The sequence below is a fragment of the Coenobita brevimanus genome, chromosome 57, assembly GCF_032717465.1.
Source record: "Coenobita brevimanus isolate Jiangsu-jjx chromosome 57, ASM3271746v2, whole genome shotgun sequence".
Classification (NCBI taxonomy): Eukaryota; Metazoa; Arthropoda; class Malacostraca; order Decapoda; family Coenobitidae; genus Coenobita; species Coenobita brevimanus.
The window spans coordinates 17,868,695-17,894,947 of NC_137010.1; the positions used below are offsets into that span (position 1 = coordinate 17,868,695).

At 43.5% G+C, this 26,253-nt stretch overlaps 1 protein-coding gene across 6 annotated transcripts in view; it reads right to left on the reverse strand.

The window, feature by feature from the left end:
* Positions 1-26,253, reverse strand: part of RsfS312 (ribosomal silencing factor RsfS-like protein, 312) — a 108,030-nt gene that overhangs the window by 38,899 nt on the left and 42,878 nt on the right. For all 6 annotated transcript variants that reach the window (XM_080274432.1, XM_080274430.1, XM_080274435.1 and 3 more), the window contains 3 exons: positions 13,823-13,905; positions 12,611-12,785; positions 11,220-11,413 (listed from right to left, as the gene is read on the reverse strand). In XM_080274432.1, coding sequence (XP_080130558.1) covers positions 11,223-11,413; positions 12,611-12,785; positions 13,823-13,905 — 449 coding nt within the window. In that variant the 3' untranslated portion in view covers positions 11,220-11,222. The remainder of the gene's footprint in view (positions 1-11,219; positions 11,414-12,610; positions 12,786-13,822; positions 13,906-26,253) is intronic.

The following is a 26,253-nucleotide window of genomic DNA, read 5'->3' on the forward strand; positions in this document are numbered from 1 at the left end:
GCTACCAGATGCCCGTGTAGCACAAGGAAAGGCATGGAGAGGTGGCACAATGGACGCAACTTTGTCTGAGCATTTGCCATAAAAATATCTGTAAAATAATGCAAGGGAGGCAACAGGTTCAAATCCCCACTGGTGCAGGAAACAGTTTAAGGATTCGAATTTCATTACGGCAGACTTTACTGATCTACCAGAAGACCCGCCGACATATAAAAATACCCCTGCTAATACCAATACACCAGTCCTGTATGAGACAGCCCTAGGTGTTAGCGTCGAAGTGGTGATATGTTGAGGTGTACGATATGTAGGACTACTGGGCCTTGGGAGCAGGCTGTGAAGCCTATGCCGAAAGTCGAGCACATTTAAAAAAAAAAAAAAAAAAAAAAAAAAAAAAAAAATCCTTCCTTGTAGGGGAGGTAGTTTATTTATAATAGCAGGGTTATTAATAATTCCAACAGCTTTGATCTGAATTTTGTCTAGTTGTTCTAATGCAACCTCTCCACATCCACTTCACAAGGGTGAGCAATATTCAAGCTGAGAGTGCACATGACTAAATTATAGCTAACTGCTCGTCAGTGAAGAAGTTACGGACTCTGTACAGTAATCTAAGTTTCTTTGAGGCAGTTTTAGCAAGTGATCTGACATGAGAAGTCCAGCTGAGGGCATTGTTAAATGAGACACCAAGAATTTCAATACTTTTAGAGATGGGAATATTAGTAGTACTGAAGGTAATATAAGAATCAGGCAATGTCTTTCTATTGGTATACTGAATATATTTGGTTTTCCTTGCATTAAATGAGAATGTTTTGCCCTCATTCAGTGATCTTGAATTACTGATTTATGGAGATGGCTGTACTGAGTTGTGAGTTAGAGATATTAAACTTTGTAAATGGGTGTTTGAGTGTGAATGAGCTATGAAGTGTTGAGTCATCTGCATATGAATGGATGGGATTGCGAGTGATCATTAACATGAATTAGGAATAGGGTTGGAGACAGAACTGATACTTGTGACACACTAGCATTAATTGAGTGGAAACTGGAATATACACCATCTACTCTTACTCTCATCTTTCTGTCACTGAGAGACGAGTAAAGCAGAGGAACAAAAGATGATAGGCCATAACAACAAGGGAGTTTGGACAGCAGGGAATGGTGCCACACTGTCAAAAGCTTTAGAAATATCAAGGGCTACTGAATGAGATCCTCCATGTTGGTCAACTGACTGATGGAAGGTATGAGTCAAGAGACTATGTCAATGGTGGATCTTTTGTGGCAAAAATCATATTGTCTGTCACTAATTAAGTTGTTGGATTCAAGATGTTTGACTATGTGCTTGTTAATTACAGTTTCAAATACATTACTAAGAGAAGATGTGACAGCAATTGGTCGGTAATCAGCAGGGTCAGATGAACGTCCTTTCTTTTGAATTGGGTGGTGAATGCTAACTCTGGCTGTGTGGGCAGGTAACATGTATGGGAGGTAGTATGTATGGTGATGGGCAGGTAGCATGTATGGTGATCTTGCTCTGAGGGTGGTATCTGAAGGACAACCCAGAGTGTAAGAAATAAAGGATGCAGAACCCATCCAGCACCCGTCTAACAAGAAAGTCTCATCCCTTTTCTGTCCAGCTCTCTAATGCAAGAGTTAACCACTACTCCCAATCCTTCATTTATGCAACAGGTCAGCCCTGAAACTGTCTCCCTCTGTCTGTATTTCCTACTTCATAATTCTGATCTCCAGTCTTACAGACGCAGTGTGTCCAGGCATCTCAAAATGAACGGATCTTGAATTTGGCTCTCTTTTGTATTGTTTTTGTTTTTTCTTGGAAGGAACAATTTGCGGGCTCTTGGCCTTTGGTTCCTTTTTTCTTGCATAAAATAAATCTATAACCACATGCCTTAACCCCAGAAGGGGTGGACACAAACCCACTATATGTCACTTTTCTACCCCATCCCTCCTCATTTTCCTCAGTCTCCCCTTCCCCCTCACTCATATCTCTATCTATCTATCTATCTATTGCCATAATAATTATGTCACACACATGTGTTGGTTATATGGTTACCACGCAGCATTGTAAATGGTCTCCTGGCTTACAGGGAGGCTGGTAGGTAGACAAGCAGATAAGCAGGCAGGCAAGAAGGCTAGGCAGCAAGCTAGACCACACTAGACACCAGGCTGGATAGCAGGCTGACATTTCCAGTTCTTACTACTACTGCTACAACTGCTTCTACCACTACTACTACTACTACTGCTGCTATTACTACTACCATCACCACCACCACCACCACCATTGCTACTACTACCACCATCACCACCACCATGGTCGGGGTTGGGATGCATGCCAGTAAAAAGGATAAATAAAAAGGTGGTATTGTACGTGAATATCATCAACCCAGATGACTAAATTAGGGATGGGAGAATGGAGGGTGAGACACTAACTAGGAGTGTATATGAGGGAGGTGGAGGGGGAAGAGGGAGGAGGAGACCGAGGAAGAGATGGTGGGATGGAGGAGAGAGGTATGAGACATGGGGTGAAAGCTGGGAGTATGGAGGGTTAGAGTCTAACTAGGAGAGTGTATGTGAATGAGGTGGAGGGGGGAGAGGGAGGGAGAGACCGAGTAGGAGATGAAGTTGAAAGGTATATGAGACATGGGGTGAAAGTTGAGAGTATGGAGGGTGAGAGACTAACTAGGAGAGTGTATGTGAATGAGGTGGACGGGGGAGACCGAGGAGGAGATGGTGGAATGGAGGATAGTGGTAGGATAGGGCCAATATGAGAGAGCGGGGGATGTAAATTGGGAGTATGGAGGGTGAGAGACTAACTAGGAGTGTATGTGAGTGAGGGAGGGGGAGACCAATGAAGAGATTGAGGGATGGAGTAGAGAGGTATATGAACGGGGATGAGGGTGTAAGTTGGGCGAAGGGTAGGAACATGGCAGGGGACAGGATGACATGGAGACGATTTGTTTGTAGTCACCCCTTATGCGATTAAGGCAATTGGGTATAGACAGATATATAGACAGGAATAATATTAAAAGGTAAACATTAATCAGCATAATAAAAACAAGTATTTTATCTTGAACTGAAGCTTCAAATCCCGTCAGTCACCTTTGAGAGAGAGAGGATGCTTGAGCTGTGTGTATATTCTCTGTGTTGATAGTGTTTTAAACAGCTTCCCCATCTTGCCGAGATGAACGAAGGTAAGACAGGATATTGTTCATCAGTTCTTTGATACTGCCTGTTCTTTCAGTTGAACCATCTATCTATCTATCTATTGTCAGATGCCTTAATCACGTAAGAGGTGGACACAAACAAATCACCTCCATGTTGCACTGTCTCCCACCATTTCACTGCCCTGCTCCCAGCTCACACTGCCCTCTCTCATATACCTCTGCACTCTATCCTTCCATCTCATCCTTGGTCTCCCCTCCCCTCTCTGCCCCTCCACCTCACTCACATACACTCCTCGTCAGTCTCTCACTCCCCATCCTCTCCACATGGCCAACCCACTTACTGTGTTTCTCCTGACCAATCTTTATTAGTATGAAAAGTGGTGTGGAAATAAGTTATCTGAGAGGAATGTGGAGCTGCATGGAGAGACAGACAGGCTGACAGGGTTGCCGCTTCATGGAAATCGTCTGCTAATGTGGAAAAACAAAAAAGCGACGGACCTAGACATGGGAAAAATTACACGCTACCCATTTTGAGCCGAGGAGAAGAGGAGCGGTCAGCTGGGGATAATGCCACAGCCCGCACCCTCCAAGACAGTTAAGAGAGAGGAAGCTGCTACATAGCATAGTTCACTGTATAATAACACATTGGATTGTAAAGACAATATATAAAAACAAGTAGGAACAGTTATATGGAAACACAGTAAAACAAAGCTGTACATAACACTTACTGTACAGAGTTGTGTATTACCGTATCTTTAAGCCATATTGGACACGTGGAGAGAATGGAGAATGAAAGACTGATGAAGAGGGTGCATGTAAGTGAAGTGGAGGGAGGGAGAGGGAAGGGGAGACCAAGGATGAGATGGAAAGATGGAGTTGAGAGGTTTATGAGGGAGGGAGGAGTAAGCTGGGAGCAGGGCAATGAAATGGCAAGGGACAGGGCGACATGGAGGCGATTTGTTTGTGGCCATCCCTTACAGGATTAAGGCATCTGGCAATAGATAGATAGATATATAGGGATGTGAAGAACCGATCACCCTCCATCTTCTTATGTAACAACTTCCTACAGACTTCTAAATCCATCAGAAATGCATCTACATAAACAAACACATACAGTACTAAATAGTTTTCCTCACTGTCTTTCCATATACTATAATTTCCTTGTATTTATTATCGTTGTTTTATAAAGGGAAGGGAAGGTGGTATATCTCACTGGGATGCTTCAGGCAGTCCTTCATTTATGCAACAGGTCAACTCTGGAACTGTGTCCATCTGTCTGTATTTCGTACTTCCTATGATCTCCAGTCTTTCCAACGCAGTGTATCCAGGCATCTCGAAATGAACGGATCTTGAATTTGGCTCTCTCTCTCTCTTTTTTTGGGGGAAGAGACGGTTTGCAGGCTCCTTTTCTTTGGTTCCTTTTTCCTTGCATTGAAAAAAAAAAAAGTGAGAGGAGCATGTGGAGTTACATGAAGAGACAGACTGACATATGAGGTAGTGAAGGAGCGTTCTGGTGTGAATGTGAGAGGAAGTGTTAGGATTAACAAATTGAGGTAGTTTGACCATATGGAGAAGATGGAGAGTGAGAGACTGATGAGGAGAGTGTATGTGAGTGAGGTGGTGGGGGGAGAGGGAGGGGGAGGCCAGGAATGAGACGGAGGGATGGTGTGGAGAGGTATATGAGAGAGGGGGTGTGTGAGCTGGGACCGGGGCAGTGAAATGGCGGGGGACAGGGTGACATGGAGGCGATTTGTTTGTGGCCACTCCTTGCGGGATTGAGGCGTCTGGCAATTGATAGATAGATAGATAGTTATATCTACTATAGTTAAATCATTGAAAATGTATGGTGTGTCCATAATACACTAATTTATAACATGGAAGAATAGGTCGTGGATCATTGTCTATCAGTACCCAGCTGGCAGTATCTACCTATCTATCCATTGGCAGATGCCATAATTCTGTATCTATCCACCAGTCTGTCTATCCATCATCAGATGTCGTAATCCTGTATCTATCTATCTATCTGTATCACCAGACGCCCTAATCCCGTACCTATCTATCTATCGCCAGATGCCATAATCCCGTAAAGGGTGGCCGTTTGTCTTTGAGTTAGTTGTTTTACAGGGAGGGGCACTAACCCTCCACCAACCCACTTGTTGACACGTAGGGAACACGTATGGGTTGGTTGTATGGTTACCACCCAGCGTTATATATGGTTTCCTGGCCCACAGGAAACCATTAGGCTTGTCACTCAATGTAAAGCCACCTGAATGGGAAAGATGAGTAATAAAAAGTGACAGGAAAGATGGGAGAAATAGGAAGAGAGGAGGCCAGACACAGAAGAAGAATGATAAAGGTGAAGGAAGAAGTAGGTAGCACTACATCAAGTGAGTGGATGATGGTGAGAAATAGAAAAACAGGAGGGCAGACACGGGAAAAGAATGATAGAGGCGAAGGAAGAAGTAGGCAGCATTACATCAAGTGAGTGGATGATGGTAAGAAATAGGAAACGAGGAGGGCAGACATGGGAATAGAGTGATAGAGGTGATGAAGAAGTAGGCAGCACCACATCAAGTGAGTGGATGATAGTAATAGGAAACGAGGAGGGCAGACATGGGAAGAAAGTGATGGAGGTGATGGAAGAAATAGGCAGCACTATATCATGTGAGTGGATGATGGTCACCACCTTGGAATCACATCCATTAATCCTTGAAGTAGTCGGCCACCTCCAATATTTTGCTCAGTTGCCGCTGTGTTGGTCTCTTCATTACAGTCTGTGGTGTTCTTTTGGTTTTCTCATAATTATTTACACTGAGTGCGGTAGGTTCCTTGTGCTCCATCACCTGTATGGTTTTACTGAGTGACATGTCTTGGTGCTGTGGAATTGCCAAATAATGTCACTCACCATATCATCAGTCAAACCTTCCCCCGGTGTTCTTTTGGCCCCTTGCACTGGTACCCTAAGTGCACCAGTGATGGGTGTTGCCAGGACTGACGTGTGCACGGGTACTTAGCGTCACCCGCGTTGGATGGCTGCCACAGACACTGCCTCTCATTGACACTATGTTTATTATCATATCCCCTCAGTGGCAACACAATAAAATGGCTGGAGTGTCATAACATAAGTATTGACCCCCTGCTGTGGTGCTAGGTGTACCGAGGTCACCCCAGTCCTCTGTGTTCAACCCAGCCACCTCCAGTCCCAAGTGTGCATTGCCTTACATGGCCGTGCACAGTAAACACCCTGGAATGTACTGGTATTGTGATGAGGAGGGGCAGACTGAGATGGTTTGAGTATCTGGGGAGGATGGGGAATGACAGTTGGGTGCAGAAAGAAATGTGTTGGAATGATCTCCTGACTGAATGGCTACATCAGACTGGCAGTGTTTGGTGGGAACAAAATTGAAATACAGCATAGTGTCCCTTGGAATGCCCAACCACCTCCACCAGGGATTCACCATAGTGCCCCCAGAAACTCCCAGACACCCCCACAAGGATCCCATGGAGGGGCAGAAGCAGCAGACCGAGACTCGGCGCGACAACGGCACAAGTCAGCCCGAGCCGTACGCCCCTATAACTTGGAGCCCTCCCGCCCTCCCTTCCGGACGAGGTTCCACCGACCAATCTCGGGGTGGAGCTGTCTGTCCAGCTCCTACCAGCGCCCCTAAGGAGTTGGCCTGTAGCCACTCCCGCCTTCTTCAGGAGTCAGCCTGTAGCCTCTCCGAAGGTGTCTTCCCTCTTGGGACGGCCGGTAGCCGCCCGCGCCTCGCTAAGGAATCGGCTTGTAGCCGACCTGAGGGTAACAAGGAGACTGCCTGTAGTTGCTCCTGCCTTCGTCAGAAGGTGTCCTTCCGGAGACGGCCTGTAGTCGCTCCACACTCCCTCCTGAAGGAGTCGGCCTGTAGACGCTCCCACCTTCGTCAGACAGCCGGTAGCTGCTCAGAAGGCGTTGCCCCTGAGTCAGCCTGTAGCCGCTCCACACCCCTCCTGCAGGAGTCGGCCTGTAGCCACTCAACACCCCTTCTGCAGGAGTCGGCCTGTAGCCACTCCACACCCCTCCTGCAGGAGTCGGCCTGTAGCTGCTCCCTCCTTCGTCAGACAGCCAGTAGCCACTCCGAAGGCGTTGCCCCTGAGTTGGCCTGTAGCCGCTCCTCATACCAGCTGAAGGAGTCGCCCTGCAGCTGCTCCCGCCTTCGTCAGATGGCCGGTAGCCGCTCCAAAGGTGTTGCCCTCGAGTCGGCCTGTAGCTGCTCCACACCCCTCCTGCAGGAGTCGGCCTGTAGCCGCTCCTGCCTTCGTCAGACGGCCGGTAGCTGCTCTAAAGGTGTCTCAAGGTGTGCTGGTAACCATTCACCCTCTCAGGCCACAGCCAGTAGCTGGGCCTCGGTGCCTTATGGTCGCGCCCCTGGAAAGCCACAGCCAGTAGCCGGGCCCCACAGCCGGAAGCAGCAAAGAGCAACCCCGCCGCCCCAGCGCGAGACAAGTGTCCTGACCCCCAACGCAGAGGACGTAGGAGAGTACTGGAGAGGCCCTATAGCCTCCCCCAGCCTCTGCTCCCTATGACTGGCCCTGGAGAAGACCCACCTGACGGACCCTGACGCAGACCAGTGCCGCAGCCCCTCCCTGTTGGCGCCGCCTGGCTCTGGGGGCCGCAGCCCTCGGAAACTCCAGGCCTTCCCCAGAACACCCGGGCGGGACCTCCCTATGCCCCGACGGCGGAGGACCTCTACCTCCGGCTGAGACCTGAACGAGAGGCTCAGGGAATTGTTCGGCCCCAGCCCTGAGGGTCAGACTCCTGTTCCTAGCCTGGAAAGCACAGGCCCCTTCGCCACCTGCAGTCCTGGATGAAAGAAGACGCTCCTGCGTGTGGTCTCGTGCCCTCTTGGCATGGCCTCCCCTGGCGGTGCCCCTGCCCTGGCAGACCTGTAGCCAGCATGTCACCCCGCCGCACCTGCCGCCCAGTGACTTTCGAGACAGTGATTGCGCCCTTAAGTGTAGTGTAACAGTAACAAGGCGATAAAGTGCATTCATAGTACCAGACCAAGTGTTTACGTGATATTGGGATAATGGTCTAATATACGACAGGGGGGAACAGTGAATAACCCATGCAAAATCTATGTGCTAGTAAATTAGACTCATGTGTAACACCCCTTATATTGTAATAAGAGAAATACCCAAGCCGTGGAGTTTGTATTAATAATTTACCAGGAGTCCCTTGCTCTCAGAAAATAATAAATCGAACATGCTATCAATAACCTCCGCCTCATACTACCATAATTACAATTAGCTAACTACTTAGCAGGCAGATGTGCACATGTAACATCTCCCAGTCAGTCACTGAACATCAGAAACTTCACAAACGGCATCCCCCAAGGATCTGTTTTGTCCCCTACTCTCTTTAACCCTATACATGCACGACATACCCACACCCCACAAATACACATAGCTTCCTGTGCGGACATCATAACACTTACACGTATGCACCAAAATGCAAACTCATTCACACACATCCTCCAACCTTACCTCAACACCCTACACGAATGGTTCACCACAAACAGACTCAAAATAGCCCCAGCCAAATCTAAAAACTCTTCTCACAAACTGGACAGCAGAACACAGTCACATTCCACACCTCACCATAAACAACACTCCCTTACTACACACACACACACAAACACACACACACACACACACACACAAAATCCTTAGTGTAACATACAATACATCAATGTCACTTAAACAACACATAACAAACATTAAAGATAAATTAACACCAAGACTCAATGCCTTAAGGTCACTTGCCAATACAACATTTGGACACAACAATGAAACCACCACCACAGTATACAAACAATATATACATTCAATAATGAATTATGCAAGTGCTGCTTGGGCTTCTAACCTCATTAAAATACACTACAGGCATACCCCAGTTTAACAATGTAATTGGTTAGGTAAAAATCCATCGTTAAGCAGGGTATCGTATATCGGGGTACTTTTAACATGTAATGTGGAGTGTTTACCAGCCTTGGGTTTCCCCCCAAACCATGCCCAAAACCCACCCAAATGAGCCCAAAAACAAGTTGAAAGCCAATCTAAATGGCCTAACAGCTGTCAAGGAAGCTAACCTAAGCCTAACACCTGTAAATAACTCACTAAAACCAACAGATAAAATTTGAAAATCGTCAAATATGTCTGGAAAAAATCAAGCTTAGTAAACTGTACCCTAAAATGAAAATGTTCATCCCACCTATGGCTAAAACACATTAACTGAAGTCTAAAAACAGATTAACATTATAGTCTACAAACAGTTTATAAATCAACCTAAACATACAATTTTAGTCTAAAATATCATCAAAATTGGTTAAAAAAAAAAAAAAAAATCAAAACCCGTTGTTAAACTAGGGCTTGGCCAAAGTTAGGTGTGGTATGGTGGTATTTCTACCCCCACTGTTAAGCCAGGGTATCCAATCTAGGGGTATCATATATCGAGGTATTATTGTACAGCACTCTACAGACCATACAGAACAAATCCCTAAAAAATATCACAGGCTACACAGCTACTGCACCCACAGACCACCTACACCAAGAAACCAAAATCCTCAAAGTCAAGGATCATTTAGACATGAGAGGCACCCAAATTCTCGCCACAGTCTCCATAAACCCACACCATCCACTACACTACATGGCTGCACATCCACACACACCATGGAACATCAAAACAACACCCAGCACATGATATCATACACAAATACAGTCATCTCTCCCCCCTCACCCGCCTCAAACCAGCCTCCAGAAGCATATCCATATCCAAATCACTCTCCACTCCATTCAGTTGAAAGCCAATCTAAATGGCCTAACAGCTGTCAAGGAAGCTAACCTAAGCCTAACACCTGTAAATAACTCACTAAAACCAACAGATAAAATTTGAAAATCGTCAAATATGTCTGGAAAAAATCAAGCTTAGTAAACTGTACCCTAAAATGAAAATGTTCATCCCACCTATGGCTAAAACACATTAACTGAAGTCTAAAAACAGATTAACATTATAGTCTACAAACAGTTTATAAATCAACCTAAACATACAATTTTAGTCTAAAATATCATCAAAATTGGTTAAAAAAAAAAAAAAAAATCAAAACCCGTTGTTAAACTAGGGCTTGGCCAAAGTTAGGTGTGGTATGGTGGTATTTCTACCCCCACTGTTAAGCCAGGGTATCCAATCTAGGGGTATCATATATCGAGGTATTATTGTACAGCACTCTACAGACCATACAGAACAAATCCCTAAAAAATATCACAGGCTACACAGCTACTGCACCCACAGACCACCTACACCAAGAAACCAAAATCCTCAAAGTCAAGGATCATTTAGACATGAGAGGCACCCAAATTCTCGCCACAGTCTCCATAAACCCACACCATCCACTACACTACATGGCTGCACATCCACACACACCATGGAACATCAAAACAACACCCAGCACATGATATCATACACAAATACAGTCATCTCTCCCCCCTCACCCGCCTCAAACCAGCCTCCAGAAGCATATCCATATCCAAATCACTCTCCACTCCATTCAGTCACTTAAAGACAACACACAGCTGCATGCATGGGCTCCAGAAATCTACCCTTCTGACTCCTGTCTCCCTCGTGAGGACAGGGTCCACCTGGCCAGGCTGAGATGTGGGCATCATCCAGCCTTCTTGAGTTATCAGAAGTAGCTGGATGACTCCATCGCTGATCCCTGTCCAGAATGCAACACAGCACCCCATACTATTAAGCACATTATGGAAAACTGCATTGCACACAATCACCTGCATCAAGAACACAACATACACTCCTTGGGAGCTCTGTGGGAAAGCCCGGTCTCAGCCATGGCCTTCCTTAGGGATGTAGAGCTGTTTGGACAGGCTGCCTACGGAACTACTACTACTACTACTACTGATATGACATTTTTCCCCAGTTCACTGTATCAGTTACAAAGAAAAAAATGATATTTTGGAACACATTCCTGACTTTACATGAAGACTGCCTATACTCACATGCTATTTTTGTGATGGTGAGACAGCTGGTGCTCTAAGCTCAACCAGGGGGTCCAGATTTTTATACACACTGAGTAAGTCCTCCTCGTCTGGTTGCTGACTCTTATCATCATACTCAGCCCCAACACTCCACAGGGTCTCCAAGTCATAAGTCTCCCGGGTCCTGACATCCATGATGTGCAACGCAATGTTCCCTAGAGAGGGAGAAGGTTGTTAAGAAACAAGAAGTGATGGAGGAAAAAGATAAACCCAATCCCATATTATTCCCAATGAGATGTGCAATGCAGAACAAGAAAAAGAAACAAAAGTAGAAGCTATTAATACTGGTCAGTGAAATGAGCCATATCCATTAACTCATCATTCAAGCCTTCAAAATCCTTGATTTTAGTTCACAGGCCTTACAAAATCTATCTATCTATCTATCTATAGCCCGACGCCCTAATCCCGCAAAGGGTGGCCGCAGACAAAACGCCTCCAAGTCACTCTGTCACCCACCATTTGACTACCCTCCCCCCAACTCACCCCCCCCTCCCTCATATACCTCTCAACTCCATCCCTCCATCTCATCCTCGGTCTACCTCTCCCTCTCCCTCCCTCCACCTCACCTACATACACCCTCTTAGTCAGTCTTTCATTCTCCATTCTCTCCACATGTCCAAACCACCTCAGTGTATTTCTCCTAATCTTCTCAACCACATCCACATCTACCCCTCCACGTTCCTTCACTTCTTCATTCGTCAACCTGTCCCTCCACGTCACTCCACATGCTCCTCTCAATTAACTTATTTCCACTGCTCTCACTCTTGACTTGTTCCCCTCTTGCAAGGTCCACGCCTCGTAGGGATCACAAAACCTCCCAATAAATACATACTCATATTAGCATACCTTGAAATACATAAACACTCATATTCATATCCATCACCATCCAGTCCATCCCTTTACCCTCAAAATACCTAGAAACCTCAGCTCTATCCCATAGGCCATACTGAACCTTTATCCAATGCAAACAAATACCTCATGCTCATAACCACTGCTATCATCCAACCCTTGACAATTAAGTATACAGTACTGTTTATAAGAACCTTAAAATTCTCAGCTCTGTCCCACAGGCCACAAGAAACCTTTAAAACAATTCTTCTACATTACTTTCTACTCACCACCATCATCCTTTTGCCAGGTACAGTAATATGACTTCAAACTTCTCAGATCCATTTCACATACCATACCATTCAATCTATCTAAAAAACAATTTTCTCACACTTCTTGACTGCATACAACAAGCATGCCAAACCTATCAACCTTTCCAAAAAAAAAAAATAATAAAAAATAAATAAATCTCAGCTCCATCTCACAACTGTATCAATATAGCCAACCAAAACAAAGCCTCATACTTATGTCCATAGCCACCCAATCTGTCCCTCGGCCCTCAAGTATAAGTGCTGGATCCTTGCATGATTTCTTGGCATTATAGGCACGACGAACAATCTGGGCCAGGGCATCAGAGTGGCGTCGGGAGCGGCTCGAGACGATAACCACGTATTCCACGTACATCAACGAGGCTGGAACCTGGAGAATAAATGTGACTAGAAACTGCAAGTAAGGGAATTAAAGTAAAGGAAATGTGGACAGAAGAGAGAAAGGACAGGAGAGGAGGGAAGAGGAGAAGAGAAGAGAGATGAGGAGAGGTGAGGAGACGAGACGAGAAATGGGAGGAGTGAGGGATGGGAGTTAAGGGAGAAGGATGAGGAAAAAAGGAGGAAACAGAATATGAAAGGAAAGATGAAGACTGGAGACATGGAAGATAGAATGTAAATGAGTAGGAATACCACACAAAGGGAAGGAAAGTGAAATAACTAGAGAGGGAAAACTTGCAAGCAAATGCATGACATTTCCTGATGTTTGCACCATATATGTAATTATATTTACTTGCAGTAGTAGCTCAAATTACATGAATAAGTCACACAAAACACTGGGTAGAGAGCCCATTTGAATCAAACTTGCTTCATACTGCGATCGCATTCCTCATCTAACATGGTTTCTGTTAACATGAAAATGGTCTAACATGGTACAATTTTCCAGAAGCACTATTGCTTCTAACATGGCCATTGATGAAGCTAACACAGTTATTTGAACCAGGCAGGCGGTGATGAGATGAATTGTTGGAGCATTGCCTTGCCAATGGGCGTCATCTACCTCCCAGCAAATCACGCTTCAGCATTGTCGCTTTTGAACTACCCAGCTAATCAGGACACTCCCTGCTCCCACCTGCCTCCCCACCCTGCCTGCTCCCTCCTGCACCATCCTTCAGCTTGCCTCCCATAAGTAACATATAGTCCTATAATCCTTGCATGGTAAGAACTCAAAGCTAGCCTATTAAAGACTGAAACACCGACAGGTAGGTACCTGACTATCATCCCTGGTGGCAAAAGCCTCTAGCAGCCTCTTAGAAATTTAAATTGATGCGCACACCACCTGATAACTCAGCCGGCGCCTTAGATTACCTTACCACCAGTCACTATATGAAAGCCAGGAATTTGATAGTAATTGTAATGCAAATGTACTGTACCGTCTGACATTCTCCTGCTCTACTTGTTAACACTGACCTGTATGACAGTGATGTCTTGACCATTCTCCTCACGCAGAACTTCCACCAGTTCCTCGATGTCAAACACTCCCCTCTCACCACCTAATATTGAAAAAAATTTGATCACATGAGGCATCCAGGGGCCGTATATTTGGGAGCCTGAAAGGGTCCCACACAACTCTTCTTGACTATTTTTTTTTCTGCATGACACATGCTTATTCTCTTGAATACTGGTAGACAAGGTCAAAGTTATGATCATTATTATTATCCATCATCTACTTCAAATCATTCCTCCTTCAAATCCTCCATCTGGGAACAGCCATGACAGAACAACCTCCAAACTACTTTGTCCTCATATATTATGTGGGCCAAAGGTGAAATCGCAAGGTGGACAATGCACAATGCATTTTCAAAAATTGCTTCAGCTCTCTCTAACCCACTGTACTGGGGTGAGGAAGGTTTGCATACCTCTGGCAGTCTAAGCAGCCCAATGTACACTGAGGCATCGGTGGCATTCTGCCACAGTTGCTCTCTGACCTGTGATGCTGAGGATTTTCTGTATGTGCTGGGATCAACTTTTTGCTTCTAATGCCTGGATTTACCTGCCTCAGTACACAGTATGGGAAAGATGAAGGACTTGACACAATAACAACACTGAATGTTATATCATTATACAATACAGACAGACAGACAGAGAAGGGGGGGGGGATCCCAAGGCTGTCAGGCAACTCACCTGTCTTCACAGGCACATAACCAAGTAGCCTGAGGTTATATTTTTCAAATTCTTTGGCAGAAATACATAGACTTATATCAGCTTGTCACCAGAGACTGTTTTCCATACATTGTGACACAGGGTCTCTTTGCCTTCGTCGGTGCTGCCACCCAACGTACTGCACCTATTTACCATTGTAGCTGAATGCAAATCACAATACACAATGGAAAAAAAAAGACATTTCAGGTCATACACTTCAGGTAACATGACAGTAAAGGCTACCCACAGCAAGCTACACATATAATTAGCCTGACTAACAATGGTATTTCATGCACACATCACCAACTCATTATCACTGTAACTCAAAGAATATTAAAATTTTTATCATATTTTTATTTTTAACTTTTCCAACGAACTGATTAAACGAAAATGGACATTTTTTGCTAGGCATGTGTAAAATGAATAGGTACAGTTAAACTGAAATAATGTTAACTAGAACATCAATGAATAAGGGATACCTGTACTTGTGTAAGTATCTAGTGTATCCATAATGTACATTATCTCTGAAAGTATTTGAACATTTGTGTGAGTAACTGAACATGTGAGCATTTGTACAAATAATTTTCATGCCAACCAACTTGTCTGTAGATATATTAGGGCTGTCCAAAAAGAAACCGAATAGCGCACCAACTAGATAGCCTAGCGTGATCGCAATGGGAATGCCCTGTAGTGGCAAGTTTGAGCTTCAGTCTAACACTAGCCACATCATGCCATGTCACTTAGCCATCAAGGTACACCTGAGGAAAGTTCTGCATTATACTCTCGCTCACCACTTTGAAAGAGTAAATGTGAGACAAGTGACAGCAAAGCAGCTGCCAACATTCATCTATCTGGTAACTATGTGAGAAGGATGGGAATGGAAGTGGGAGGTGTAGGAACTATCAGCCTCCCTAGCCTTCTTCCTCCCTTAACCTCTCCCCTCCCACACAGTGGTACCAGACATTTGAGTGTCTGGCTACTGCTTCACTAGCGGTTGTCTCACACAAAGGTCCGAACTGGTAGGCAGGTGTATAAGGCGTAACGTTCCTCGGGTGTATATGTGCTTGAGTGAATATGTGTTTAGTGCGCTTGGCAAATTTTCTTCTATACCTTGTAGCATCTGATACTGGTGACTTTTCAGGGTTGGTTTCAGCCTAGGGGAGGGAAGTCCACAGGAGCTAAATCAAGAGAGCAGGGAAACTGGGGGACAACAGTCGTCTCATGCTTCACCAAAAAAGTTAAGAATAAAGAGCGACACATGAGCGGGTGCACTGTCATGATGTAACCCAGTTTCTTGTCCACACCTCTGACCTCTTCCTTTGCACTGCTTCCCTCAAACACTTCAGGACATCCAAGTGAAATTCTTTATTGACTGTCTAACCACACGGAACAAACTCACGATGCACAATGCTCTTCCAATAAAAAAAAACGATCAACATCTCTTTTTCATCTGAGCAACTCTGACGTGCTTTTTTTTTTTTTTTTTTTTTTTTTTTAAATCACGGTGACGATGTTCCAATTCACTGCGAACTCTGTCTTATTATTTCAACAATGTACCCCTACACCCACATTTCACCACTTGTTATGACATTTTTCAGAAAAGTTTTCATTAGTATTTGAACAATCAAACAACTCCCAACTGTCTGTGACATGGTTCTCTTTTTGCTTAGCTGTCAGGCACAGCATAAATTTTGCAGCAACACCATGCATTTTCAGTTTCTTGGATGAAATGGTGAGGCACGAACTTTTACAGATGCCTACTTCTTCGGAAACTTCACAGACAGTGAGGCAACGATTTTCACAGACCACAGCATGCACTTCTCAATGTGACTGTCATCTGTTGACGTGGAAGGTCATCCAGATTTGAGATCACCTTCAAGGGGTGTTCTTCCCAATTTGAACCACTGGAACCAATTGTGACTTGCATACAGCTCAAACAATCCTCCCCATAAGACTGTTGCAATATATGAAGTCTCCATAAGTGTCTTTCCCTGGTGTGAGACAGAATTTCATGCTCTTCAAGACCCTTCATTGTTCAACTTGCAACAAATCACCAAGTGCACTAAACACACATTCACTAAGACATGAGTACCTCAGTGACCAGGTGATGTGGCATGTTGCAGCTAGTGTTAGACTAAAACTCAAAGTCGTCGCCACACAGCGCTCCCGTCACGATCACGCTAGGCTGGCTAGGTGAAGGGCAATTTAAAAAGTGTAGTTTCTTTTTAAAAAGGCCTTGGACGGCTCCTTATAACAGCTGCTTCAAACTGGATATAGTAATTTTCTTCCTACTGAGAAAATGGTGACCTGTGTAACACAGCATGTTCATAACTGACAGTAAATTTCAAAATGAGGTTCCATGAGTCTTGGCTGGTGGCTGAGAGGGTGCAGCTCTATGAACAAGTTGGTTGGTACAAAGTGTATAGCAGATCATCGATTTCTCAATTTACATGTGGGAAAAAAAAAAAAAAAAAAAAAAAAAAAAAAAAGTTGGCTGGGAATATCTCAGATGTCGGCCCCCATCCACAACCATCCCTCCCAAAGTTCTACAGTCAGACCATGCAGATGCATGCTCATCCCACCTAAAGTATGCAAAATACTGTCTTTTTGTGGGGTTTTGCTGAAACAAATGTTCATAATTCACGATGGATAAAATTATGGGCATTTCAAATCCAATCTCAAAGATTCCAATGACGCTTTAAATCATCATTTTAAGAAACTTTTGTAAAATATTCACCATAAATCCCGTTTACGCATCATAACAAAGAGACTTGAGCATGATGGCACGAAATGGTTGCTCTAAGTGTGGCGGTACTGCACAGCTGGTCTGACTCATGGCTTTGTTTCTTTATAACTTTATTCTTGGTGAATATTTTTCTACACCAAGGTATAAAATTTTTGGTTTTTGCCTAACTTCAACTCGTCACTCTGACTTTTTATTTTCTTTGTTTTCCTTTTATGAACATACTACGATAAAGTAAAAACTATTCAGCTTCAAAATAACACCACAACCAGCATCCTATCATAAAAAGTGTATTTACACTGACCTATCAAAGAAAAACACCGCGAAGCGAATATGCGACTGACTAAAATAAAATTGTGCATCTCTTTCCTTTCGCTTTACTGCGCAATGAAATGCAAAAATTACCATAATCTATAAATCACTGTAAAGGTAATTTATTGTATTTTTGCATGATTTACACCAAATTTATATATCTTTACTCGTTATTTTTTGCCGAATATTTTTCTACAGCAAAGCATAAAATTTTTGCTTTTCGCCTAACTTCAACTCATCATTTTGACACTTTATTTTCTTTGTTCTCTCTTTTTGGACATACTACAATAAAGTACAACTATTCAGCTTTAAAATGACACCAAAACAAACATTCTATCATGAAAAGTGTATTTACACAGAGCAATCACAGCAAAACATCAGGCCGCGAAGATACGGGTCAGCGTGAGTGGCTGACTCTAGCACAGACATAATCTGCCTAGGTCAGAAACCTGAAAGGGTTAATGGACTGTTTACACATGATGAGCTGGCACACATGTACAGTCATGCACCACTTAACATCCTACCGCACAATGTCCATTCACTTTAACATCCTGGGACCCATAAAAATACTTGTATAACATAAATTTAAAAACCCATCCCAAGAACTGGATGTAGCAAGTGTTTGTGGGCACATCCCAAAACAAAGCGATTACTCTGCTTGCCATACGATAGGCATGTACAGCATATACAGATACAAGGTAACATTGTTCATATGTCTTAATATTTTTCTTTTTTTTCTCTACATATATAAAAGCAAAGAAAAATATACCAAAGGCAATAAAAAGTTTATTAAATAGCAGTAAAAAGTTTACCATACAGCAGCGTCATCAACGCCAGCCATGGGCAGTCGCATCTAGTTGTATGTTCACTGCTGCTTTCAAGTGTTCATATATATCCTTGCATCAGGTTCACATAACATTACATATTGTATTACTGTCTTAATTTGGGATTTTTATACTGTACTGTAATTTAAAAGTAACATACATCAGAGTATATACCATATACCCAGTACCTATACAGTAATCCCCTGATTATCCAACATAACAGACCCTAGGGCATATCTGGATACAGGCAATGTCCAGATTTGGAGCAATATCCTCAACTGTATCCATACCCTACCTATACCCAACCTACAGTACTAACTATATCCAACTTATATGAACAGTACCCCTCCTAATTTTGGCAGTGTTCTTCAGTCTTTTGGCAGTTCTCAGACATCAAAACACACACTGCAATATGCTACATAATCCTACACACTAAGAAAACAAATGCATAAACAACAAAAACAAAAAAGTACCAATATGTACAGTACCCTTCCTAATTCTGGCAGAGTTCTGTGGTCTTTCAACTCTTTTTAGGCATCAAAACACACATTGGAATATGCAATATCATCCTAAACACCATGAAAACAATGCATAAACAAAAAACAGCCAAAAAAAAAACTATCAATATGCACAGTTCCCCTCCTAATTTTGGCAGTGTTTTGCAGTCTTTTGGTTCTTTTTAGACATCAAAACACACACTGGAATATGTAATATAATCCTAAACACAAAGAACACAATGCATAAACATCAACAAAACAAAAAAACCCTATCAATAGATACAGTACACCTCCTAATTTTGGCAGTGTTCTGCAGCCTTTTGGCTGTTTTTTTACATCAAAACACACATTGTAATATGCAATAGAATCCTAAATATTAAGAAAACACTGCATTAAAAAAAAAAAAAAAAAAAAAAAAAAAACTACCAATATGTACAGTACCCCTCCTGATTTTGGCAATATTCTGCAGTCTTTCGGCTATTTTCTTTTTTACATAAAAACACATTGTAATATGCAATATAATCCTCAACACTATGAAAACACTGCATAAACAACAAAAACCCTACCTACATGCACAGTACCCCTCCTAATTCTGGCAGTGGTCTGTGGTCTTTCGGCTGTTTTTAGACATCAAAACACACACTGCAATATCCAATATAATCCAAAACACTAAGAAAACAATGCATAAACAATAAAAATTATTAAAACACACACACACACACACACACACGAATGAACAGCCAGAGAGCAGACGTCCCAGCCATTGCTGCTAACCTTAAGTAGTTTCAGGAATTTTGTCTGTCCCGTCTCCTAAGGTCTTGTTTTAAATTTAAAATAATGAAAGTTAATAGACTACCAAAAATGTAAAGATTTATTGGCTAGAGTATACATGAATGTTTGTAGTATTTTTCAGTAACAGCTGTTTTGGTACTTTAACCAACATCAAACATGGCCGAAAATGTAAACAATGAGGGACTCGAATTTCAAGGATTTGATAGAAATACGAATGTTATGGATCTGGTTAAAACATTAATTATGAGGATTAGTGAACCTGAAAAGAAAGTAGAGAATCTAGTGATAAAGGATGTGTCTGAAAATACGGAGACTACCATACAGAGTCTGATCCAGTCCAATGAGACAGCGAATGAAGAGATTAGAAATTTGAAGCGTGAAAATGTCAAAATGAGGAGGAAACTAGAAGAGAGTACTAATAAAACGGAGAAGGTGAGTAGTGTATTAGAAGAACATAAGGCAAAGTGGGCACACGTAGAAGCAGAACAGAAAGAAGTGGTCAGCTTAAGAGAAATCATCCAGGAAGAAAGGGAAATGAACAAGAAAAAAATGGAAGAAAATGTAGTGAAAATACTGAAGAAAAAAGAGAAAATAGCGAGAGAAACTGCAGAAAGGTACAGATGTGTGGTAATATTTGGAAACAGGGAAGAGAAAGAAAAGGTTAGGTTCGTAAGACTCGAGAGAGACACGAATCTGGTGAGAGGAATATTAGGCAAGATTGACCCCGAAGGAGACAAGTGGGTAAAAGAAATTGAGGAAGTAAGGAGAACAGGGCTTTATAAGAAAGGGGAAACAAGACCAATGAGAGTCAAGTTTACATCAGAAACTGTAATAAATGAGATACTTAAAGTGACCTGGAAATTAAGCAAAGAGGCAGGGATGGAAAATATTATAATAAGAAAAGATTTGAATGAAGAAGAAAGAGAAGTTTCAAAATCATTGAAGGAAGCAGTAAAGGAAAAAAATGATAAGAGGACAGAGGAAGAATGTAATACTTTTTTTTGGAGAGTAATGGATATGAAAGTAAGGAAGTGGTATTTAAGGAAATAGAAGTGAAGGAAACTAAGGGGGATGGCTGTGAAAGATCAGAAGTTAAGGAAGTAGTACGGACAGAGAATAGGAGAGAAGAGGGTATTAAAAACGTCAAAAATAATTTGAAGGTGATATATACTAATGTTGATGGTTTCACATCGACAAGGATCGAACTTAACGATTTCTTGAGAGAACACGAACCTGATGTCATGTGCTTTGTAGAGACCAAATTAAGAGAAGATATTGATGTTCATTTGGGAGATGGTAAATACAAACTGTGGAGAAAAGACAGAAAAGAAAAAACGGGAGGAGGAGTGATGATAGCAGTGAAGAACAACATAAATGTAGATACTGTGGAAATGGGAGAAGGCAGGGGTGAAGTGATATATATGAAATTAGAAACTGGAGAGAATGTTAAGAGAGATATGGCGGTAGTGTATGTTCCCCCAAAGACGAGAGCATGGAAGGATGACGAATACCATGAGATGTTGTCAGATATGGCTAGCTATTTACAAAAAATAATTGAGAAAAGCAATAATATAATTTTGGTGGTTGAATTTAACTGTAAAGAGGTGAACTGGGAGGAATGGTACTCGGGAGGCGGTGAGGATTCGTGGGGCACTATGTTATTAAATATAATAATGAATAATGTGATGACGCAATGGGTCAAAAAAGAGACACGGTTTCGAGGTGAGGACACACCAGCAAGGTTAGATTTACTGTTTACCAATGAACCCAATGTAATAGAATCATTGAAATATCTCTGTCCTTTAGGAAAAAGTGATCATGTGGTCACTGAGTTCCAGATGTTAATAGGGAACGTCGAGCCAAGAGACGAGCTTCATAGACAGGGAAGATACAACTTTGGGAAAGCAAATTTTACAGGACTGAGAAACTTTTTTGAAAATGCAGATTGAAGAAAATTCAGAGAAACAAGAGAGATACAGAGGAAGTGGGATATCTTTCTAGACCTCTATAATTTGGGAGTGGAAGAATTTGTACCAAGAGTAAGAGGGAAAGAAAACAGGAAAAAGGAGTAGTTTAATAGAAGGTGTATGACAGCAAAAAAAGAGAGAGATAAGGCATGGAACAATTGGAGAAAGAGAGGTAACAACAAAACAAAGGAAGAATATAAAAGAACAAGAAATGAATACACAAGAATACGTAGAGAAGAAAAAAGGAATATTGAAAAAGGTATAATAGACAAATGCAAGGATGAACCCAAACTGTTTTATAGATTTGTTAATGGCAAACTGAAACAAAAGGAAGGAATCACCAAACTGAAAGTAGAAGGAGAGGTCTATAAGGATGCGGCAATGCAAGCAGAAATAATGAACAAACGTTTCCAGTCAGTTTTCACCAAAGAAAAGGAGCTTGTGGAAGGGGAGGGAGTGATTAGAAATGCTCCGGTGATAAAAGATATAAAAGTGGAGGTACAGGAAGTGTACAAATTACTGGAAACTCAAGATGTAAGGAAAGCCCCAGGACCTGATGGAATTTCTAATTGGGTACTGAAGGAATGCAGAGAACAACTGGCAGATAAAATTCACAGTTTAATCATATGCTCACTGGAAGAGGGGAAAGTGCCACAAGAATGGAAGAGGGAAAATGTGGTACCAATTTACAAGGGAGGAAACAGGGAAGAACCCCCGAATTATAGACCAGTGTCTCTAACCAGCATGGTCGCAAAATTGTGTGAGAGAATCCTGAAAGACAGTTTTCGTTTTCGTTTTCGTTTTTAAAGGCTCCAACATGCTTGCATGTGTCGGCCTTGGTCACCTAATGGCGGCTCTCCACGCTGCACGATCCACTGCAGCCTCCCTGTTCAGTCCCTTAACCCTAAGGTCACACTTAATGACCTCGTCCCATGTCTTTCTCGGTCTACCCCTCATAACCCCACCCCCAATATTAACACTTCTCACCTTCCTCACCCAATTATCATCCCTCATCCTCTCCACATGTCCAAACCACCTCAATCTACCTCTCCTCATCACAACACCAATACACTCCAGTCCCATCCTACCTCTCAACTCTTCCATTGTAAACCCAGCCCCTCCAGGCCTTGGACGCAGGGACGCACTGCACATCCACCTAATCATTGTCATTTCTGTACGTCTGAGCCGGCGAATGTCTTCCTCCTTCACTGCCCAGGTCTCACTGCCATACAGCATTACACTCCTAACACATGCTGCATACAAAGACCCCTTAGCACGTAGGGAGAGCCCTCTCAATGTCAGGAGAGGCAAGAGCTCCCTGAACTTCTTCCAACCACTTCTCACCCTAGCCACAGAGCTAGCTCCAGCCCCACCTCCAACACACAACATGTTTCCCAAATAACAAAACTCTTCCACACACTCAAGAGATTCACCAGCAAGTTCAATCCTTTCACGTCTGACGATCTCCACCTGCTCACCCCGGCACGCTGTACACATAAAATCAGCATTATCTTGCAGTCTACCTCTGATACCACTACATCTCTTATGCACCCATTTATCACACACACCGCACAAGATGGAATTACTTCCCACTCCCTTGTGGCAAACTGCACATGGCCACTCTCCCTCGTCTTTGACAGTACCGCCACCAACCCTAGATATCATCACTTTTGTTTTATCTGCATTTACCCTTAAACCCTTTTGCCCCATACCATCTCTCCACTTCCTAAACCTTTCCTCTGCCTCCCTTTCATTCTCTGCAATCAACACCAAATCATCAGCATACAACAACTTCCACAGGAGTCCGTTTCTAAAGTCACGTGAAAGGGCTTCAAGTACCATGATAAACAACATGGGACTCAAGACTGACCCCTGATGCACACCAACATTCACGGAAAACTCATCACTCAAATCTCCATTCACTCTCACCTGGGTGTGAGCACCCACATACATGGCCATAACCACCCTAACCTGCCACTCCTTCAAGCCAAGCTTTCTCATTGCCCACTTCACCACCTCTCTAGGGACTCTGTCAAAGGCCTTTTCCAAATCAACAAAAACAAAATAAAGATCCCTTCTCCTACCAATATATTTTTCCTGAAGCTGTCGAACAATGAATATGGCATCAGTGGTCCCCCTACCTGGCATAAACCCAAACTGCATCTCATCAATATTCACTCTTTCTCTAATCATACCTTCTAAAACTCTCTCCATTACCTTCATTATCTGATCTAAAAGCTTTATACCTCTATAATTTCCTCTTTCCAGGGCATCACCCTTCCCTTTATACACATTTACAATTACACTCTTCAGCCAATCATCTGGGACAACACACTCATAAATAATCCTATTTATCAGGTCAGTGACTAAACTCACCCCTATATCGCCTGAGGCCTTCAACATTTTGGCAGTCAACCCAGACACACCTGCTGCCTTCCCCACCCTCATCCTGCCTATTGCCTCACTCACAGTAGCAGTATCAATCAAAGGCCAAGGGCCAGACACTGGATCTGCTGGCTCCAAACCTTCCCTGTCCCAGTCAAACTCCCCATTCAACAACCGGTTATAATGCTCTCTCCATGCATCTTTAATATCCTCACTGTTCACCACTACCCTTCCTTCATCATTCTTCACACACTGCTCACCTATGATATCCCGATTAGCCCTCTTCACCTGACCTGCCACCCTAAATATATTTTTCCTTTCCCCATGATTTAGGTTATCAAGTAATTGTCTCTGTGACTCAGACTTTGCCCTGTATACCTCTCTCCTAGCCCTACGCTTGGCAGCCAAATATTCCTCTTTGCTACCACCCTTCTTCCATTCCCGGAAAAGCCTTCTTTTCTCCTTAATTGCAGCTTCTACACCCTCATCCCACCACCAAGTTACTTTATGTCTTGGTGGTCCTCTTGTCCAGCCGCATGTTACATCAGTAACTCTCAAGAAATTGTTCTTGAGGGCTCTGTACTGTTCATTAACGCCTCTGTCTACAGCTCTCTGTTCAGCCACCACTCTCCTCAACTCGCTATAGAAGGCATCCCTTACTACTTGGTTTTTCAGCTTCCATATTTTCCTCCTAGGTACATAAGTCCTCTTTTTCATCACTTGTTCTTTAAGCACCATATCACAAATCAATAGTTTGTGCTGCTGCACACACTCCTCACTTCCTATAACTTTAACATCCCTCACTAACCTCTTATCGGCCCTCCTAACCAGAAAATAATCTATCTGACTGCTATTTCCCCCAGACTCATACGTAATTAACCTACTGTCTCTTTTCCTAAAATATGTGTTGCACACAATCATGTCCGTTGCCTCCCCAAACTTGAGTATCCTTTCCCCTCCTGCATTCCTTAGACCATATGCACATCCCCCATGCACTCCTTCATAACCTTGTGCTGCTTCACCTACATGACCATTTAAGTTCCCTCCCAAAATCACTATCTCATCATCCCGCATACCACCCACTACACGTATCAAATCATCCCAAAATCTATCTTTCTCTGATTCATCCAATCCTGCCTGTGGAGCATATGCTGATATAATCACAGCTATCTTTCTTCCCAACAGAATTTTCACTACCAATATCCTATCGCTTACTCTCAAAACATTCATAACATATTCCACCCATTTCTCCGCAACCATCACACCAACACCTCCATATCCGTCTGTCCCCCCCTGCCAAAACAACTTATAGCAACAATCCTTCCCAACAATCTTTCTGGCTGATCCACCCCTGTACCGGACTTCCTGCAAACACGCCACATCCACCCACCTCCTACTGAATGCCTCAACGACTTCCCCTGCTCTTCCCCTCAAACTTCCCACATTCCATGAACCCACCCTCATCCCCATGGGTGATTTACTGTCCTCAGGCTTGCTTTGAAACCTTTATTGTTTTGTCATCTTCAGTATTAATAAATGGGGACAGACACAGCACAGGTCCCACTCACTGCACAATCCCAGGTCCAGGCAGTGGATCTGGGACCCCTAGCCCACCAGCTTACCAGTGGCTGTGGTAGTGGCCTCGGGGCACCCTGCCAGGACAGCTACAGGGACACCCTCCAAGCGTGTCTTGGCACTGCAACTATCCCGCCATTATACACCCACTGATAGGGCAGCCTCCTGGGGCGCTACTCCCAGGTTCGGGCCCCTCTCTATTGGGCGGAAGCGGCAGCCTGGGAACCGCAATGCCCTGTACCCTCTAGCACAGGCCTGAGCCCCATCTCACCCTGGACCCATGATCTATGCCGGCGGAACCCCCGCCACGCCTCCCCCCAGAAGTCCGCCACTAGGTAGCGGGGGCAAAGTTTTCTGGCCGCATGCCCTTGCTGGCGCCAACCCCTGTAACGTAGTGGGATACGTTGCGTGAAATGTAAAGTGCATGTGGTGTAGTGATAGATAGTTAGAGGAAATGTTTGGGAGAGTATGCTGGTCTACTCTCCATGTTACTGTCACACTGAAAAGGTCAGCAAAGGGGGATGGTTAGATAGCTAGTGAAACAGGAGCTCCAGCTCTCCCTATCACCAGCATTCCCATTCCTCTCAGGAGTACTACCCTGTTA